Source organism: Anopheles cruzii, chromosome 2 (assembly GCF_943734635.1).
Source record: "Anopheles cruzii chromosome 2, idAnoCruzAS_RS32_06, whole genome shotgun sequence".
Taxonomy (NCBI): Eukaryota; Metazoa; Arthropoda; class Insecta; order Diptera; family Culicidae; genus Anopheles; species Anopheles cruzii.
In genome coordinates this window covers 2,247,653-2,267,293 of record NC_069144.1, presented here as the reverse complement: position 1 = coordinate 2,267,293, position 19,641 = coordinate 2,247,653, and the positions used below count along the sequence as shown (strand labels likewise).

At 51.8% G+C, this 19,641-nt stretch overlaps 2 protein-coding genes across 2 annotated transcripts in view; both read left to right on the top strand.

Annotated features, from left to right (window-relative positions):
* The first annotated feature begins 1,924 nt into the window (after positions 1-1,924).
* On the top strand, positions 1,925-2,242 carry LOC128269385 (uncharacterized). Its single transcript, XM_053006835.1, has one exon. The coding sequence runs from the start codon at positions 1,925-1,927 to the stop codon at positions 2,240-2,242; it is 318 nt and encodes a 105-aa protein (XP_052862795.1).
* A 1,372-nt stretch (positions 2,243-3,614) lies between these two features.
* Positions 3,615-19,641, top strand: part of LOC128269380 (protein doublesex-like) — a 60,913-nt gene continuing 44,886 nt past the window's right edge. Inside the window, exon 1 of the mRNA XM_053006826.1 lies at positions 3,615-3,626. Coding sequence (XP_052862786.1) covers positions 3,615-3,626 — 12 coding nt within the window. The remainder of the gene's footprint in view (positions 3,627-19,641) is intronic.

Below are 19,641 nucleotides of genomic sequence, written 5' to 3'. Positions count from 1 at the left end.
AGGCTGATTGGAAGGAAAGTTTAGGAACGAATGTTGTAAAAGTATAATAAATATATAAAGTATATATAAAGTAAAGTCGTCTTCCATTCTTCTTCTTCGGAAACAACCGCTGAGCGGTCTTATCCTACACCAGAGACAATGTTAATCTCTGGATGCTTTCTGTAACAATTCGTGTTTTACGGGCGGGGTTGTTGGTCCCGCGCCAACCCCCCTGTCACGCCCGTATTGGGAATCGAAACCAGGCCACCTGCGTGACAGCGAAGAGCACTACCGACTGCTCTATCTATTAAAATCACATAAACAAGTACATAAAATGTTAATAGTAATAAGTGGTACATAAAATGTTGAATTCAATCAAAACCAAAACATTGAAAAAAGTTCATAGATTCATCTTAAAACAAAATATGTCCGCTATTTGAAACAAATTCCCCACAATGAATGAATTTGCATTCTTCTAGTTCTTAGATTTTTCTTCGTTTTAGAAATGCAAGATTTGGATAAAAAGATTCAATTTTTCTTATGTCACTTATTTTATTTTCGGTTCGCTTTATTCAATTGTTTCAGTTGTTTTTGTTGTTTATTTTTTCAACGAAACAAACCGTTAAAAACGATTTCGTTCGAATGAACAAATTGACAGCATTTAGCAACTCACAGCAGCACTGACAGCAAAACTAACAGCATCCACGAACTGCCGCCATCGATAAAATAATAATAATAATAATAATTAAATTCGCAGCCTCAGTTGAAAATTCGCAGAAATAATAATAATAAAATTGTTAACAATAATTAATAATAATCGAACCCTCAACACTGAATTGTAGACGCTGCTGTTTCTCTCTCTCCCCGCTCTCTCCGCTCTTCGTTTCGTCTTCGGGATTTTCGTAGGTTGACTCGGGTGTCAGGTTCGTCACCAAAGTTAGGTTCACAGTGTCTTGGTTAGGTTCAAAAATCGGAGGGTTCATAAAAACAACATTCATATTTTGACATTTCAAAAAAATTAAAATGTCAAAAATTCAAGCGTTCGGTCGCGTTTTGTGTTTGTGTTACTTAAAGTATGATTGATTTTCGCGCAAAGTTGATATAATAATGGAAAAGAGTTCCGAAGAAAGAGTGTGGTAAATAATTCCCGGCTAATCGTGGATTGAATTACCTTTTTCAATACTAGTTTCGCGGAGTTTGTTTACGCTTTAACGCTGAACGGGACGCCGAATCCTTTGCCGATCAAACAGTTGAGTGTTCCAGAGAATGAAGCAGAAGAAATCAGAAAATAATAACCGCAGCCAAAACGCGCAACAGTAGCGGCAAAAAGTGGCTTTTGTCTTTTGTTGTCCCCCGTTCGTGTGTGTGTGTGTGTGCGTGTATTGGTGACCGGTTTTCCGCACGCACGGCGCGCGAAACCGGGCGGTGACACAATTTATCTCAGCTGCTGCTCTTTTCCGACGACGACGACGCAGCTTTTCCAGGGTCCAGGACACACCGGAAAACGTATGGCGAGTGTTGCGCTCTCGCTGGTGTGCGTTACGTGAAATAAATCGTGCCAGAGTGTGAAGCAGAACACAGCAAAACAGGAGAGACACCTCCTGCCGTTCGCGACCCCTTTCGACCCCTTTCTTCCGAGGCTGCTAAAATTGCACAATATTGCATAAGAAGAAGTGTGCAACAGTTGCATTGGCAAGGTGAAAAGTGTCCGGGCACGTGATGAGTTCACCGTGCGTAGGAAGTGAAGATCCCTGCCGCTGGGTGATGAGATGAGCCTTGGTGAGATGAAGATCCTTGCGTGGTGAGAGAGGTTGTCGAGAGAGTGTTCCGAAAAAGTCCTAGTTGGCTTTGAGTATATTCAAGAAGTAACGTGCGTGTGTGCAGAATGTGCGATAGTGAGTGTGTTCCGCCACCGCCGACGCCGGTGCTGGGGGGGGGCGCCGGAATGCAACCGACCCCAGCCTCGCCCAGCGCCAGCTGCAGCAACGGTATCGTGGAAGCCATCAACCCCGCGGTGCAGTTGGCAAGTTCATTGTCGTCACACTCGATGCCTCAGATGGTGCTTGCCGCCGATGGCGGAGTTGTTGACCACCAGCACCCGGGGGAGTTCGTTTCCCCGCAGGAACTGGAGATGGAAAACCACTGGTTGCGTGAAAAGCTGAAGGAGATTACCGTCGACCGGGATCGGTTGCTGTGCGAGGTGGCCAACCTGCGGCTGGAGCTTGATATGGCCGAACTGAAGCGGCTACCGGAACACAGGTGAGACACGGGTTCTGATTTTCCTTTTCTTACGATTGTAGACACTTCGGAATCGTTAATTAGCAGTCGGTGAAAAGATTGTCACAGTTTGCGGGTTGGGTTCATATGTTGGTCTCGAACCGAACGGAACCGAGCGCCGTGAAACCGCGGGATGATCTTCTTCGCGACGTCTCAAAACGGAGTTAAAGCTACTCTTTATTAAACGCCGTTAACGGGCAGATGGTTTATGTCCGAGAACCACGCACATTTTCTGTCCCGCGGTGGCTCTCCCTGTGAGGCACTTCAATCGGTTTTTAGTATCGATCGGCCAGAGTGTCTCACGGGGCTCCGGCCGATGTGTCATCCGTTTAGTGGCTGCGTGTGTTTTGACTGGCCTCTCGGGCGCGGTGGGTTGAATGAGCAGAGTCTGTTTTGTGTGGTGCTGGCCAAACCCGTCCTGAATAGGAACGATTCATTCAAAGTCTAAGCGTCACCCGCGGTTCGTTACTTTCGTCCCATAGACACTTGTAATTTGCTTGTAAATTCTCGCGAAGGGTCAATAATATTTTTACGCTCTCCATTGGCCACCGGGACTCCTCGAGAGGAACTCATTCTCTGGTCCGTAATGTATTTTTAACTCAATAGTTCCACGATGATGGCCAAGACTGGGTGGTAATTTTTCTTAATATAGAGTCCTAGTTAATGGACCAAGTCGGCCGCCCGTCCGACCCGGGTGTGGCCGCCTGTCCTGCGATAAAACTGCATTTGTCATTTCCGCTTCTTTTCCGCTCCGGCCACACACCAACATCCGCCGATTACCCCCGGGTGGGAAACTGGAATATCGTCTCCGGCACTCCGGTGTTGATGGCCATTGCAATGATTTATATGTTGGCCATGGTCAACTCTCGGCCCGGGGAATCGATCGGCCGGAGATCATCTGGCGTCGGGTGCGGCTCTTGCAGGTCATCGGCGTGTTCTTCCGTTCTTTCCCCGCGGAGAACGGTCTCGTGCGCCCCTTTTGACGAACCGTTTCCGGTACCGTAGCGGACAGCCGGTCCGTTATAAGCCTCTGTCACTCGCCGCCGCCGGTCGGTCGTGCCCCTTTTCCCACTACTGGCCTAGATGGCCCTAGTTTTCCGCGCCTTCTCCACAGCAGCAGCAGCAGCGGCTTCGTTATTCGGCGGTGCCCTCAACTAGTTAATGATCATCATCATCCAGTTGAGCTATCTTTTTTACGATTCTACGGGTGGCTGGCCATCCAGCCACCGGTCAGTATACTAATCCCGCGCCGAGGTTCCGGTTGTAAAACGGGGCGCCGTTTTTCCGAGCCCCTGCCAGCGAGTTTCGCCAGCATTTCATTACCAAAAGCAGCCGGGCAATCGTCTTCCTCTGACGCAATGGCCGCCACGGTGAGGTGATAAGTAATTAACAGTAAAATGGTGCACAATTTGTATATGGCCGCTGCAACTCCTGTGACACAACCCTCCAAAAGAGTGTTTTTAATGACCGACCTCCTCACGGAACTCGGAAACTCGGACTCGGTGTTCTAGCACGCGCCGCGTCCCCATTCACAGGCCACGCGCGAGAATGGACACAGAAACCAAACAAGAAAAACCTCGAGAGAGACAGAGAGTTCGAGAGATCAAGATACGCGCCCTGGGGGCGCGCCCGGACTGGGCTTAAAAATAGAAGTCACAGATTATCTTCGAGGAGGTCACACGAGATGGTGGAGATCAACAGCTTCATCAGCTGCGGCGCAGCGATGGAGCGATGCGCGATATTAATTGGACTCGTCGTCGCGTCGTCCATCGGGTTCATGGCCTGGCGGGTTTCGTCGCGAGTGTCCTCAGTCACGACCACGGCCCTCCCCGGAAGCGACAGTGGGTCGAAAGTGCTATTTTAAGTGCCCGAAACACATGGAACCGGCTGGTGGAGCTCGTTACGCCATCGCGCACGTGTTCGCTGACGGTTTTCCCAAATTCGACCCGCTGTTTAATTATTCGCCTAAATGGGGTCCTAAATCTGGGCGGATCTTAAAACCTTATTCGAAAGCTGCCCCGCGCTAAGTGATCGATTTATGTTGGAACTCGCTCTCTCTCTCGAGCGCGCGATGTTGATAAGAAATTAGTGCACATGGTCTGCTGATTAGCAGCGGCCGCGTCGATCAAGCCGTTTGCGATGCGGGGAAAACGATTCAAGGTACGCAGCGCAACGCAACGGAGGCTCGTTCTCGAAAACGGTGCCAAACACGGATCGTTTGATTTAATGATGACAACCGACCGCGCGGGGTTGATGAGTTTTCCCTACCGGTTAACTGCGTTACATCAAGAGCTCGTGTTGCGCGGAGGAAACGGAAGACCCCCAAGCAGAGAGAGAGCACGAGCCGCGATGTAATCCGTGGTCCATAAAATCAACAATCGAATCATTTCAATTTGTGTGTCCGTTTTTTTTGCTTGTTCCTCCGCCTAAATCAGTTTGCGGAACTCTCTCGCCGCGCGTTGATTAAACTGTTTGACGAGACGTGGTTTTAGCCCTTCTTTTTGTAGATAGAGAAATCGACGTTGCATCGAAAAGGTGTGTGTGATTGTTTCCCCGTGGGCTTTAGTTTTTTACGCCTAATTGGCCACTCACGCTGTCGGATCTTTGGGATTGGCTTCGTGGCTTTGCTGTGCCGAGGTCCGTGCAAAGTGCAATTCGACGTGACGGTTCATAATGCCACAGCTGGCCATTTTGCCTGCATATTCGTCTCAGCGAACCGGGGGGGAGACATCTTCTCCGGCCGGTCCCATGATGATAAATAATCCACCCGTCCGGGAAACTTTTCGGATTGATTAACTTTACACGCCCCGCAAGCAACGGCCCCGAAAGGACGATGAGAGGATAAAAACCCCAACAAAACCGGGGGGCCCCAACGGGTGAAGCGAGCAGAACTAATGCGGGGCTGGAATGAACATTTCAGCCATCTCATCTGCCTTTGCCCGCCTCAGTGAAAGTGGCATCACTTTCGTTGGAACGGTTTTTCAATTTTCATCGGATCGGACGAGGGGGGCACCGGATCTCTATTATGCTCTGGACGGTGGCCAAGGGTCGTAATGAAAAATTCGCTTTCCAATCGGGGGCGCGCCCAGCTCCCTGATTACGGTCCCGGAGATTGGAGGAAAAGGAACTTTATATTCCGTGGTCTATTGTTTCTGGTGCGCTTCAAGTGGCCCTGTCATATGGCAGATCGTAGAACATTAGAGAAATGCGTTCGTTAAGAAGTGGGCCACTTGAGTTCCATTCGCTTCCGGTTTTCGATTCGCTCGTGCTCCAGCTGCACACCGGCATCCCGCGGATCCCTGGCACGTTCCCAGAAACCACTTCTGGTCGGCCGCCGGCTGCTGCTGGTGGTTGATGATCGTTTTCGGTGTTCCGAGCACAGATTGTTTAAAACATTTCTTCCTCGGCTCCGGCTCCGAAATGAGCACACGGTGTCGGATTCCGGAGCCGGAACCGACGAGCTTCTGATCTTTGTGTCTGGAAGAAGGCGCACGGCGTGGCGTTGTTGGATGACCAAAAATAGACACGCCGCGGTCGCGTCAGAATGATGCACTCTGGCACACTTATTCCGCCGCCGAGGAAATATGAGGTTCAAATTAAAGTAGACGGCCTGAAGCGGCAACTGGTTCTGGTTCTCGCTGCGAAGAGTGTCGCTATTTTTGAAGTAGACCAACGCACTAGGTCGATCATCTGGGGCTCTGTGGCTGCACAATCCGTTTGAAATCGCATGACTTATTGCGGCCCGACGCTCGTGGGCAATTTATGAAACGTCATGTCTAATGATCTGCCGACGTGTGTCTATTGTGTCGATCGATCTTCAGCCATATTCGTCTCGAAAAGGCCCCAAGAGGAGGTCTTCGCTGTCGCGGCCGACCACATGCTGAGCTCTCGGGATCGAGATGCCACAGCACCATCATCCTCGGTGTGTGAGGTCTTGTCGCGCCACTCATGCGGAGTTATTTTGACTTTCGGAGGTGTGAACGTCCATAGGTGGACCCAGACGCGATCGCGCGATCACAGTCGTGTGGAGTGATTCCATCTCCCCAGGCATTTCCGCCAGCTCTCAAGGCCAGTCCAGCGTGCCTAGTTCGCGCCAGGCCAAGGTCGACCGGCAACCTTCACCGTGGCGCTAGACCAATCGTTTAGCTAGTGGCATTTCCGGCGCTCGACGATCGACATTCCGATCGTATCGAAATTAAGGTGAAATTTAGGGACGCAATTTGTAGAATTCCTATGAATAAATTATGAATCAACCTTTTTTTTGCCATAAAACTGTGAGTACGGGCGCGTGACGAAAGCTGTGACCACTGCAGGGTCTCAGTCGTCCTTCATCTCTGTCGGGTCTCTCTCGGTGCCTTTCGGATTTCAGCTCATTAAGCTAATGTTATGCACCCGAGCCACCCGTCAGTGTGTCTCCGCCATCGAAACACCTGTTGGCGGACGGATAGTGGGACTCGTTATCGGCATCGATCACGCACACCGCACGGCGGCGGTGGCGGCACCCTTTCGCGGAGTGCCAATTAGCCTAATTTACGCCAAACCAAAAGAGTGATGCAAGTAAACGGACGTCGGCCACCGTCGGGTCACCGTTGTTGTCGTTGGTGCCATAAATCCGTCCTCTCCCCCGGTTGATTGCCAATCTTTCTCTCCAGGGTCCAGGGGTAAGATGAGACAATTTTATGAGTCATTCCGGTAACATTATCACCTATCGGAGGGTGGAGGGTTCTAAATCGCCCTCAGCGCCGTAGGAGATCTTGAAGTACGGGCCGTGGAGAGGTTCCATATGGGTGTGTAGGCAATCGGCCACAATGTGTCACTCTGTTGACCGTTCGTTGAAGGTTCCTTGAAGCTCTCCGATGCACCCAACCGTAGGTCTGGCGCCTAGCAAATTGCATTCGCTCCGTTGGCTGTCATCTGCGTCGCCGTTCCGTTGACTGGCCAGACAGCAGATTGGGACACTAATTTCGACACTAATGTATGCGTCCAAATGCGTGTCACACACACGCGCGGAGGAAATTAATGAATGTTGCATTTCGTGAGGTGTTGACCTTGCGGAGGAACTCCAAAGGCGTGATTGGATGTGTGGGCCTCCATTTCTGTGTCTCACCGACTCTCTTTCTTCGAGGTTCGAGGGACACGCGTCCCGTAGAAAGCCCCGTTCTTTCCGCAGATTTAATGGCGATTCGATTTTAATAGACAGTACTTGGCCAAGCCAAGCGATTGAAGTGACCGGTCTCTCTCGACGCGGCCACACGGTGACTCTCCATGTACGGCCTCATGTGTCGGATTTGTTCAGTACATTGTTTGCCTGGGAGACACGCCGTGGAGACGCCGGCGGACCTCTGCGCGACTCGTTGACCTTCGGGCACGCGCAAATCGCGTCGTGGAGGGGCGACGCCGGAGCTCGTTCGATCCGGTTCACCATTAGAGGGATGTCTCGCGATTAGCGGCGCGTCGTCGTTCATTTGCATCCGATTTTGGACACTGGGCGGCCACACGACCCGGTCGGGAGAAGATCGAGAAGATGATTCCGAACCCCCAATCTAATTTGGTCTTTGGGGAAACGCCGCCGGTCTAAGGGTCTTTGTGAAGGGCTTATGCCCTTTTGTGGCCAGTTTTTGTGTGGGATACAGCGTGATGGGACCGAACCGATCGTCGTAGACATCGATAATCCCCTTAAGCGCCGGAAGAGTTTAGCTGTGTCGGGTCGGCATGATGACTGACTGTCTCCAAGGACTCCAGGAATGGTTCTCACAGATCGTAAAGTGGCCCGTTTAATGTGTGAGCAAGGATTTCACACTCTCTCCGGGGCGGTGCGCGTAACTTTTGCGTGTTTATTGGACAAAGTTTTCTTTAAATGCCTTGCCTTGCCTCCGGATGGTGCAATCGTTCTGTGACTGAGTGTGTCGTGAGTTCACTTTTCATTTTCCACCGGCAAACTCCCTCCCCAGTCCGCATGTTTTCCGACGGCGCAACATAAGCGACATCCCGATAACAAGCGTAAGGGTAACAGCAAACGGCAACTTGTTCTGCATATTATCATCGTCCCGGCCGGCCGGAAGTGTGGCGGATGACGGCGGTAAGGATCCCCGCGAATTCCAGCACTCGCTTCAACCGAGACGGACGGACAGACGGCGTGTTGATAGTACGAGATGGGATGGGCGGCCGTGTCGTGTCACTTTTTGCTATCATCGCACCGTGTCACTCTCCGGCTTCCAACGGTTTTGAAAGCCCCCTTCAACTCGGTCGCTGGCTCCGTTCATTTGGAAGAAGTATTTTTCATTTCAACGACCCAGGAGAAGAACCGGTACCTGGGGCGGGAGGGAACATCAATTCACATTACGCCTACGGCGGCCCGGCCACGTGACAGCGCAGCGTGCGGTGCCCAACGAGTTGGCTGGGCGTGGATTATTTGTCCGTGGAAACGTCATCGTCGTCGTCGGGGGGCGAAAGCAGCATGTTCTTCGTCCGCCCGAGAACGTCCGAGGCGCCGCCACCCGGTCCGGTGGACCGGTCTTTTATGTTGTGAAGCTTCACAGCTTTCCCCCCCATACCAGAGAGAGCCGGCCACAATCCCGTGTGGGAAAGCGTTTCATAACACTGCCTCTTAATCCTCCGGGCGGCCTGGAACCTGGGCGAAGAGAAGGGTGTACATTCTTTGTGTTAAGTCACACAATTTCTAGAACCGAGAGGAATCTCTCCAATTTATTACGGCTTTTGCTTGGGGCGGGCTTCACTTGGGTGTTCGAAGACCCGAGACAGACGCTTCTTGCATTGTTTTCGTGTGATCAACAGATTTATGGTAACTTTTCGGAGAGTGGGATTTGGACACAATTTGTGTCACCGCACCGCGTCCGGAGGGCTTCAAAAACTTCGCCCCGGGCCCTTTGCTTAAATGTGGCGAATAATTGTGTGCCGCAGATGAAGATGCTCCTTTGTCCGCAAACACATCACAACTGTGGCGTGTGGCGTGTCCGGGATCCAGCTTCGTGTGTGACGCACATTCAGCCCCCAAAGTAGACGCGTGCCCGAGTCGGGCCGTCGGGATCGTTAGCCGCGGATGATCGTTAAATATGTTGGCCACCCTAAAACGCGCTCCGATTACAACACGCGGGAAAAAACCCTCAAATTGTCATTTTTATTTCCGCGGCCGCCGATTGCGCCAACCCCGTCAGATGGGAGCAATAAAAATATATCGGAGGAGACCCACCCGGAGTTATGTTATCATTGCTGGTGGGGCGCTCGATTCTGATCAAGTTTCAATTGGCCGACGCCGGGATGGAAATTGAATATCCCCCGAAAAAGTGGCGTCGTTGTGAAAGTGGCGTGCGACGTCCCCCGTGGACCTGTTCGGTGGCTGTTGCATTTTTATGATTATTTATGAAGCCCACCGTCCGGGAGAGAATCCGAGGTCCCGAGGAGGAGGAAGGTTGGAATAATTAGCAATCCGCTGACCCCGTTTCCAGAGAGAGAGACGGGAGTCTCCATTTCGCGTGGTGCACAATTTATATTCAAATGCGGCCATCGGGATTTGCATCATTTCGCGGTTGGGCCCCTTCCGGAATAGATCGGAGGATGTGTTTTCACGCCCGATTTGGTGGCGTAAAAAATCCGCTCGGACTAAAACGTGCTTTATCTCCGAGTAGCACCGAGGCGAGTCAACGATCGCTGAAGTGCAAGTTAGTCTACATTCTACCGGTAAGAGGGTGGCTCGACGCAGGATGACTTCGGACGCGGCAAACCGGGCGGGTTCATTAGACTCTGCTCTGCTCCGAAGGTATTGTGTTGTTTGCTCCGAGAGGGAAAATAGTTCCATAGTTCTTATTTATGCGCACGCCTTGACAAGACACCGGGGGTGATGGTGCTGGGTGGTGCTGGGCAACCCGGACCCGGCATGTTTTACCTTACGCAGCAACAAAAGCCGGAACCCCCCAACGCTTAGTTGCTTCCGCCACACGGTGCGCTCCTGTTGAATGATGTCTCTCTTTCGCCTCGCCTCGCCTGAGGTCTATTCTTCGTCCCCAGCTCCTGGTCGGTGCTTGAGATGCATCTCTAGCGTCCCGGGATAAAAAACGGAGCCCCGGGAAACGAGCCTTTTGAAATCGGAAGGGCTGCGCACGCTCTCGAGATGCAGAACGTGCCGGTGAAAGAGTGAGCTTTTGTAATTAATTTTTCCTAAAATATGTGTTCTTCCGCTTTCTGGAAAGAAAGGGAACAAACGGGCGGCAAAATCCTGGCCCGTGGAAGGTAGGGACCGTTGATAATCCTTCCTATGTTGACGACTAATTAAGAATTTCAGCAAACAGTCCCTTTTATTGAGTCCGCATTCTGGTTTCAACAGCAAACTGTCCACTACTTTCTTGCGTGGTTCGTGAGAGACAATAGCCGCCTCCTCCGAGAGTGGTCCTTCACGGAGCCAGGGTTCCGAAAGGTTACTCCATTTACATTTTCGGTACGCGCGCATAATTAGTGTTGGAAATGCCATCCAAATGGTGCCTCTTAACCCGGGCCCTTGTTTATTCAAATGAGTCACACGCCGACCGGCAGATGACGTTCCCCAGGGTTTGATAAGCCCTCTCTCGAGCTGGGGGTGAAGTGAGAACAACATTTCGCGAGCAACGAGTCCTCACTCCTCAACAGAGTGGCCGTGGGAAGCGCAGGCCGCGACAACCGCGCAATGTGGATTACATTAATGGCCTCTCTGTGCAACGTTTGTGCGCTTCTTTCCCATCAAATAACGAGTAACGTATGCTAATGCTCCGCTTAATCTATGTAACATATGCGTAACGCGCGAATAAAGAGTAGCTCTTCTGTTGTGGAACTCGAGATTCAGCACACTCGAGAGGACACCTGCCCCAAAAGCTGCTCAAGCTGCGCGAGTTCCGGAAGGGAATCAGAAAATGATCGATTATTCCGCATCTCTTTGCACTTCTTCCGCACTAAAAGACATCTCCCGACATCGGATGGTGAGCTTTCATATGCAGCTTGATCGCGCATCGCGCCTGGCAAGACATCAAATTAACTTTCTCGCAGCAGTGCGCGAAACCTGTTTGACCGATGGCCGTGCGCACCTGCCTGACGCGCGGCACTATCATCAAAACATCCCCAGCAGCAGCTGCTGCCGGTCCACCAGGCAGGTTGTCAACACCGCCACGAGGGAATTAGGGAACTTTTTGCATCAAGTTGTTGAAAAAATTGCCACTTTGCTGGTATGTGATTAATGGACGACGAGCGAGAGAGTTGTCCCCAGGAGAACCTGTTCCGTTGTCCGGCTTCCCAAAACCGACGATGGGCGAGTAGGTGGCTAAATTCGATCTTTTTAAATGCACCGTTTTACGGCTCTATCGGCGCGGACTTCCGTCTGGCGCGTGGGTCGTGATGGCGTCACATGAGGGCCCCTTCTCGATATGTCGGGTCGGGTGGCACTTGTCCTTCGGCTCGGCTCGAAAAATGGCTTGATCAATGGCGGACGGCGGTCGGTGGTTCCGTGGTTTATCACCCGAGCGAAAGACGACACTTTATGACAAAATCGAACCCCGAGTGGGTCGGCGGTGTATCAAGTTCTTCTCGTCCGGTACTCCTCTTGACCTTGGCCGCGCGCGACAGTCCACTCGTCGGTTGTCTTTCGGACGGAGAGAGAATGCTTCTCCTTTTTTTCGGATTGTTTGGTCAACATCCTTCCAGCGTCGTGTGGGAGCGCCTCCTTGCGATGCAGGTCACGGTCGACCTTGGGTGGGCGTCTAGAGAGTGCGTGGTCTCTTTCGCTGTGCTGTCCTTTCCTGAAAGGACGGGGGCCGTTTACGTGTCCCAATAAAAAAACGGCCGGTGATCGCTTGGATTGGATGATGATGATGAGGAGGCTGCTGTTAATGATGCTGCTCGTCGGGCGAGTGCGCCACCGATCGTCGTGTCGAACCATAATTTAATAAATTAACCATAGACAACCTCCTTCTTTCTCTGTCTCTCTCGCTGGTGCTGTCAGGCGATGGTCATTTTGGGGCCCTGCGAGTTCATTACGCGCGTTGCGTGAAAAGACACAAATTAAATAAAATGGAAATTTTTCGACTCCCCGTCCGCGCGGTTCGGTTCGCGTTTGGTCCGCCCTCCGTTTTGAGGGCAAATAAATTAGAGATTTGATGACGCGTATTTTGCGTAAGCTGTGTTGAGTTTCGTTTTAATCTGTATCCTTCTTATTCGCCGCATTTCTGGGAATTCGCACTCGGTGCGAAGAAATGGAAAGCCGGGCTGTAAGAATTCCATCCCCAGAATTACTGTCCGCCAGCCAGTTGTTCGTGGCGGCGGCGGCGGCATCCTGTGATGGGGCGTGCAAATATTTATTTTCCAATCGCGCGGCGGACCGTGAAATTTGGTGCACGCAACCTGGGGGTTAGTTTTTGCACGTCGTCGTGACGCACAAAAAAATCTGCGCCATAATTAGTGAGAGTCCGGCTGCGCGGGATCCGGTAATGAACGCCATCTGGTGGCTGACGGCAGTTACGCAAAGAGCACGCTCCTAAGCCGCGCCTCGTAATGGCCGCACGATTAATTGTTTTGCTGCTTGGTGCTTGGGGCTTATGAGATCACTCCGCCAGGAGTCGGTGGCGGGTTGGTGGTCCTTCTAAAAACCACTTCATCTGCCACTCTCTGCGCTGTGTTTGGTCAGTTTTAAGCGAAAGAAATCGTTGATGGCGCAACGTAAACACTCGCAGCCCTCGGCCCTGTGCTGCTGCTTCGGTCTATCGGTCTTCTACGGGGTCGGTGTATGCAAAATAAATAAATCCCCAGGTGGTTTGCGAAAACTTTGCGGTCCTCGGTTACCAATTCACACGGCACGGCTTCGGCTGATGACAAAGCTAATAAAAGTCGGCGAAAATTGAGCTGTCACACCCGAGACCCCGGAGGATGACGGAAGTGTCTCTGTCACCCGACTGGCCTCTGTTTGCCCAGAAGTTGTGTCGTTGCTTTTTGGCAAAACATAAATCACACGCGACGGTTGTCTATTTATATGTTCCAACATCACCTTTGCCCCTCTCGGCGCGGGTCTTTCTGACGGGGGCCAATCGGGAAGCTATTGGAGGCAATTGTTTGAGACGTCCGAGGACCGGAAACCCCGCGGTAATCTGAAAGGAACAGATGCACAGTTCTAGTTGTCCTTCGAGGCGGCGGCACCCTTTGAGGTTGCTTTCGGTCGTGGCCAATTTTCAATTTGGCGTGCCCCTGATTGAATGAATGTTGGGACTTTCGGGAGTGTCTCTTCCGTCGCGGCGTTTATTGGGGCCTCTAGGGCTTACACTCGGCGGCCCCTGAGGATTGGCTGAAGAAAAGTTTGATCTTTCTCTGCCGATCGGTCGGAGTAGTGTTTCCACTACATAAAGCAATTAAAATTAATTGAAAACTCCAATTTGTGCACGGCGGCACGTGAGCGGCCGGTTGCGACAGGGCCGCCATCGTCGCCGCCAAACATGGTGCATCATTAGTAAAGAGTGCGACGACGACGATGATGATGATGGTGATGATGGTGATGAGATGTGCGGCTTTTCACAGTGAAACGTGAAACGAACGCCGGCCAAACCGGGCCACCAGAGAGACTCGGCTTAGCGTACACACGTGTGTAACATGGCCACCAGTGTTTAGTTTTTGTGTAAGTGTCCTCCAGGAATGTTGTAACAAGCCCGGCGACGCGAGCTCTTGTTTTTAGCGTCCATCGGTGGGCTCCTCGTTAGTCGGCCGGGCCACTATCCACTACTTGTTACGAGACACTCCGTAGGCCCTTTCGAGGAACAGCTGCGCAAATGCTCTGGCAACTTTCGCACCGAAAAGGGCGGCGTGACTCTTTCCCTCTATCTGGCGCGCTAATCGTCATCCCCCGTGGTACACATCTTGGCTCCGACTACTGTCTGCGGTGGCAATTTGGGGCCGTAAAAGGAGGTTTCGCAAGACGCACACGGACTACCAAAAATGGGAGTTGCAAACGCAGCAAAGCATCGCCAGAAAAACAGGGAACTCGGGTGCCGTAAAAAAGCCTTCATTACGAGAAGGCGTTGCGATGCAACTGCACACGGGCAGCATCGGTTGCCGGAGCATAATTTACGTACTTTTTGCGCCACCAGCTGTTGAAAGGCTGCGGTGCGGTCCGCGGTTCGTTGTCGTTCCATTTCTGCAGCTGGCAGACCGCAGACCGTTCGATCAATCTTCGGAGGACGGTCCCTGGATATGGTGTAACCTCAAGTGCCGGAGAGAGTGCGGCGCGAAGTGACCGAAAAAGACAGCTGCGTGCGAAATGCAGCTTTGTGCTGCGGGCAGGTGGCGTGTTGTGGGTCTTATTCTCAATTTAAACCCATCACGAGGAAGGTTTTGAAGGGGCCAGAATCTCTACTTTATCGCTCCACTTAAATATTATCATTAAATGTTTCCACTTTGTTCTGCTTTGGTGGTGGCTTCGAATGGCTCCAAAATGACGCTCAGATGGCGCATGATTGCACAATCCTTGGGGTCAAATTGATAGACCAAACATTGTGAACCTCTGTCCCTTTACAGTTACATCGTATCAGTCCCTTTGTGGCTTCGCTCCAGATGATCGATTTCTCATCAGTTATCTAACCGCCTTGGCCACTTCTTTCCCCGCATTTTTTCCGGCATCAAGTGGCCGCTCATAATTTCCAATAAATTTCATTCAAATTATCTACAAATTGCCGGCGACTCATGATTGAGGCCCATAAATTTCACTCAATCCGCGTGGCGTTGAGAGAGGGAAACAGGGACCGCATTTTCACGCCTTTTTCACGCGTGAAGAAAATGCGACGGTCTGCGTCCTCTCTTTCACTAGTCACGCCGACTTGATCCGGCCGACTGGGCCCTACAACCACCGTAGCATTAGCTGCCTGCCGCGGCCTGTGATCTGTGAAAATATGGTTATGAAATATTAACGCTGACCTTTCGCCGGCGCGCAGAAAGAACTAACGGTTACGATGCGAAGGGCCGTGTTGAAAGCCCTTTTTTGTTGCCCTCCCCGAGTGAAGAGGTTCTTTCGTTGCGGGTTGTCGAAGTGCGATACTTCATTTTTAAACCGTTTGCTGCAAAACGCTTCCCACTGATCCGCGCATTCCGCGCAGTTGGCCAAAGTGCCTGGCTAACATGTAAAGTCGAGACTATCGGCGAAACACTTGCATATGCGCCGGCGAAGGTTTCGAGAAGTTTATTGGAGGATTCCGGATTTAAATTCAGCGTTTACCGTTCTCTCTGGGAAGAGTGGTGCATCGATCACTGGCACGTTCCGGCATTTCACGTTCCGCTGAATCCGCTGTTCCGTCGGTCCTTATCCTTGGAGCTGTCTGTTCAGCTCTCTCTAGTGGTGCAGTTTCCTCCACGATTCGCCGGTCTACGCCGGATGCACCGGTGCGATTGAATTTGTATCGATTTTCGCCACCGTCCTTTGGCGTGCCAGAAGTGTTGCCGGGACAGAGCAACATACGTGCGCAACCGTTCCGTGGTCGTTTTCTGTATCTTCTGGGTCGAAGAAGATACAGAAATATTAATTTTACTGAACCCGGAGGCGCCATTGCAGACATTGCCGAAATGCGTTCCAAGGGCCAATTTAAAGGGGGGTTTTTCCGACACGATAATCCGCCGTAACTTAAGCTACTGTACAGTCCCAGTCATAAATTGCACCGGGGGACCGATGCACCGTAAAACGGCCAATGAATCGCGGTGCATTGGAATCGATTTTTCACATTTGCACTGATAAGCCTAAAGGCCTGAAATTGGATCCCCAATGCGGTGCTGAAAGTGATAGGTCGCCGTGGTGCACCCGTAAATCTGTTCTCCATCGCACCACACGCAGTTTTTAGGGGTAACTTTAACCCCCAAATTTTAAATCCAATTTGCATAGTTCCCCTGCGAAGGGTTCTGCCGTTGTGTAACCCTCCCTTTTTATGATGCCACCGTCGTCGTTCAAATAATTTGAGTGTAATTTTATCTAATTCTCCGCGTGGCGGAATTATCTTTTCGTTCACAGGTGAGTGGTGCATAAAAATGTCGCGTGAGGGTCGTTGATAAAACTCACCGCTCGTCGGGTATGTAATTTCGACAATTCAATGCCCCTTTGTATGCCCTTAGCCTCGCCACGGTGTGTCACGGCTCGTTGAAGTTAACCTTCACTGTGCACTGGCAACGAATCATATTGTGTCCATTGTGGCCACTAATTTTGGTACTTTTTAGCTGCCTTATGAGCGGCTTACATCGATTATCTGCGTTCTGCAAACCGAGCGGGGTCGAGGGGCTTCGGGCGTGACACTGAGTCGGCTCTACGGAGTCCACTGTCTGGCGGTCATTGTCAGTCAGAATCACAGCCCCTTCTGACGGTGACGGTATGGCTTCCTTCCTAGTGAGGCGCCTTGCCTTGGCTACGGCTTCACTTTACAAATCGCCACCGAAAAATACGCCGGTAACGGGCGGCAAGACCCCTTCGAATCTTAGAGCCCACCCAGCCCGACACAGTAAACAGTAAACATCGACCCACCGTTAGCGTGCCGGGCCCGGCCCAAGAACGAAACAAGATCCGCGGGAACAATTTATGTGGGTCAATAGATTTCCCTGTCGACACCCGGCGTTCCTTCTTGGCTCCACGTGCGTGGGGCTATTTTCGGAGCACGGAGCGCCGGAGAGTTTATGGTGGCGGATAAATCGAACGGAAAATGTGCTGCCTGCCATCCTTTGCTTAGTTCTAAATCCCGAGGCCCCCGGCGAAAGAAAGCGAGAATGATTTCACACCTTCCCCTTTTCGCCCTTTTTTTAACGGCAACCCGGCTTTCCTTATGAAAAATTATGCCACAACGAGAGAAATGATAATGGCTTTCGCCGGGACGTGAATTACGCTCCCTTTTTGTGGCTCGTGAATATTCAAAAACGCAAATTGATCTTTTATTGTAATTCGCCTCAGTCCAGTCCGTCGTCGTTAGTGGCGCCCGCGGTCAAGAGAGCAATCCGCAATCCGATTCCGATTCTCGCAGCCAAATTTTATGTTGCACTTTTCACGGCTCCTGGAGGTTCTCTCACGAGTTTTCCTCTCCGCAGCACACGCAACAGGCGGTTCGGGAGCATATTCGGGCCGGGAGATGCTCCTCGGTGGCTGTGTCATCATAATTTGTGTAAAATGGACACTGAACACCTGCAGGTTTTGCGGACCGGTTTGTTGAGCAGATTGTTGCCGGTTGCGGGGACTCCAGTACGCAGAAGCGCTCATTTGCCCTGTGGCCGATGAGCGAAACTAATGGTCCGCAGGAGTCCTCCGGACCATTGGCTGGAGAGGCATCTCGGTTCTCTTGGGGAACTAATTTGGGAGAAAAGGTTTTCTGGTGGATCCCACACGAAAGTGAAAACATTAACCCCAAAAGTCAGAAGGCCGGCTCCGATTTTGTTGGGGCGGCGGCGGCGGTGGCACCCACTAATGATGTGTTATTGTTTTTTGCGCTCCGTCGTTACATACACGGGGCGCACACCATTTTATTTTTATGCAGCCCACCGCTTGACGCAATCGTTTCTGGTGCTGCTGCTTCCGAATCCCGGGGTTTTGGGAGGATTTTAAATGATCTCTCGCGTCCCAGGGAAGTCGTCAGTCGTCGTAATGGACGTGTTCCGTTTACGTAAATGCGTCCGTTAGCTAAGTGCTCCCGAGCTGGTCTGGCCTGGCCAAACAACAAAATCCAGGAGTCAGCGAGGAACTGTAATCGGAAACGATTACGCGGGAGTTCCTGTCGCCTGGATGCGTCGCCGACGGAAGCTCGGCTCCCCAGACTCTGGAAGGACGATTTAATACGCCAAATGGGCGGGTTGTTAGGGAATGACCTGGCCAGACAGGGAGCGAGCGATGGGATGTAAAGTTTTCCCTAACGACGAGCATAAGGAGCTTAACGAACGAATCAACCCCGAAACGATCAACTTTCCCGTTGAGGGGACAATGGACAAGTTTTGCAATAAAGCTCGCGTTACGTCAATCTCGGGGATCCGCGGGGTCCTGCCTGTGAGGAGTGCACCGGAGTGCGGGAAATGCAAACTAGAATTCTGGGCCAGCGCGCAGAGGTCATGATGATGATTGAAAGTGGCAGAAGTGCTGCTTGACACAGAAAGGAAGGTGCGCGGAATCATCGGAACTCCAACCCGAAGTAGAACCCGAAAGAAGGGTGCTTCAAAAGTAGTTTTTGTTCCCATTTTTTAAATGACTACCGGCGACGTTTCCGAGCGGCCTACCTGTCTGCAGAGAGCAGCGTGACACAATATCTAGGTTAGGGCACTATAGGCCCCGTTTCGGTAAGCGGAGCGAAGCGTAAATCGTCGGATATGCTGCCGCCGCAGCAGACAATCGAGAGTAGGGCTTAAGTAAACAGTGGGGCTCGGCCCACATACCCACAGACTGCGGTGTCTGTGACCGGCCTCGGAACCTCGGGCCCTGTTGTGGATCGATGCAATCGACCCGCAGAGTGCGCCATTTTCTTTGCCCTGTCCACCCAGGAAGCGACATAGTTTAGGTTCGAGTTCGGTTCACGGAAGGTCCGTGGATTGGACGATGAGAGAATTGAGAGCTTTGGCCGGAACTGCGGCGCTCCGATTGGCATGTTCCGATCGGTAAACCCGAGTCCAGCGTCACCACCAGTGTTGTGACACCGCAGAGAAGATAAGGTCTGACATTTTGATGGCCGGAAGCAGTTGGCGGTGAAGAGTCCGCACTAAGGTGGTGGAGTGAAGGTTAGCCCCCCAAAGAGTGTCGTCGGCCCACGGACCTCGCGCGGGTTTTGTGAAGTGTCTGTTGTGTCTGTTGTGTGTATGCTCATGGCCACGTGGAGCCGAAACAATTAGCGAAACTTCGCGGCGACTGACAGGTTGTGACTGTTTATGGCCATCGATGATTCGGAAATCGTCGTTATGATCGTGGCCCCCGGGGAGGGAAATGGGCTGTTGAACCCATCGTCGAGCGAGAGAGTCCGGCAAAAGAAACTTGTCTTTGCCAAGTCCAGACGGCCAGATCCGGTCCGGCCGAAGGAAGCAGCAGCAGCCGGTCCATAAGAGGCCAGTGCGACGCCTCCACGCGGTTTTATATTCGATTTGTCAGCCTCTCTGTCAGTCGGCGGATCGTGATTAGTTTCGCATTCACCCCCGGGGCGCGCTGTCTCAGCCTTTGCACAGTTATTGATTTTGGCCGGTGGACACTAAACTTTTGCGTATGAAAATTTAATCATCACTTCACGAGTGCGCCAAGTGGTCACGCTTTGAAGTGCTAGTGAAACGATGGAAAGGATGTTGCCGGCGAACCGTCACCGTCATCGATGTCACTTCAGGTAGGTGGGCCTGACCGGACCGGTGGCGATTAACGGGCAGGAGTTATTACGAAAC

What these genes read in the sequence shown, in the direction of transcription:
- LOC128269385 (XM_053006835.1), top strand. Translation starts at nt 1,925, where the DNA reads ATGCAACCGACCCCAGCCTCGCCCAGCGCCAGCTGCAGCAACGGTATC.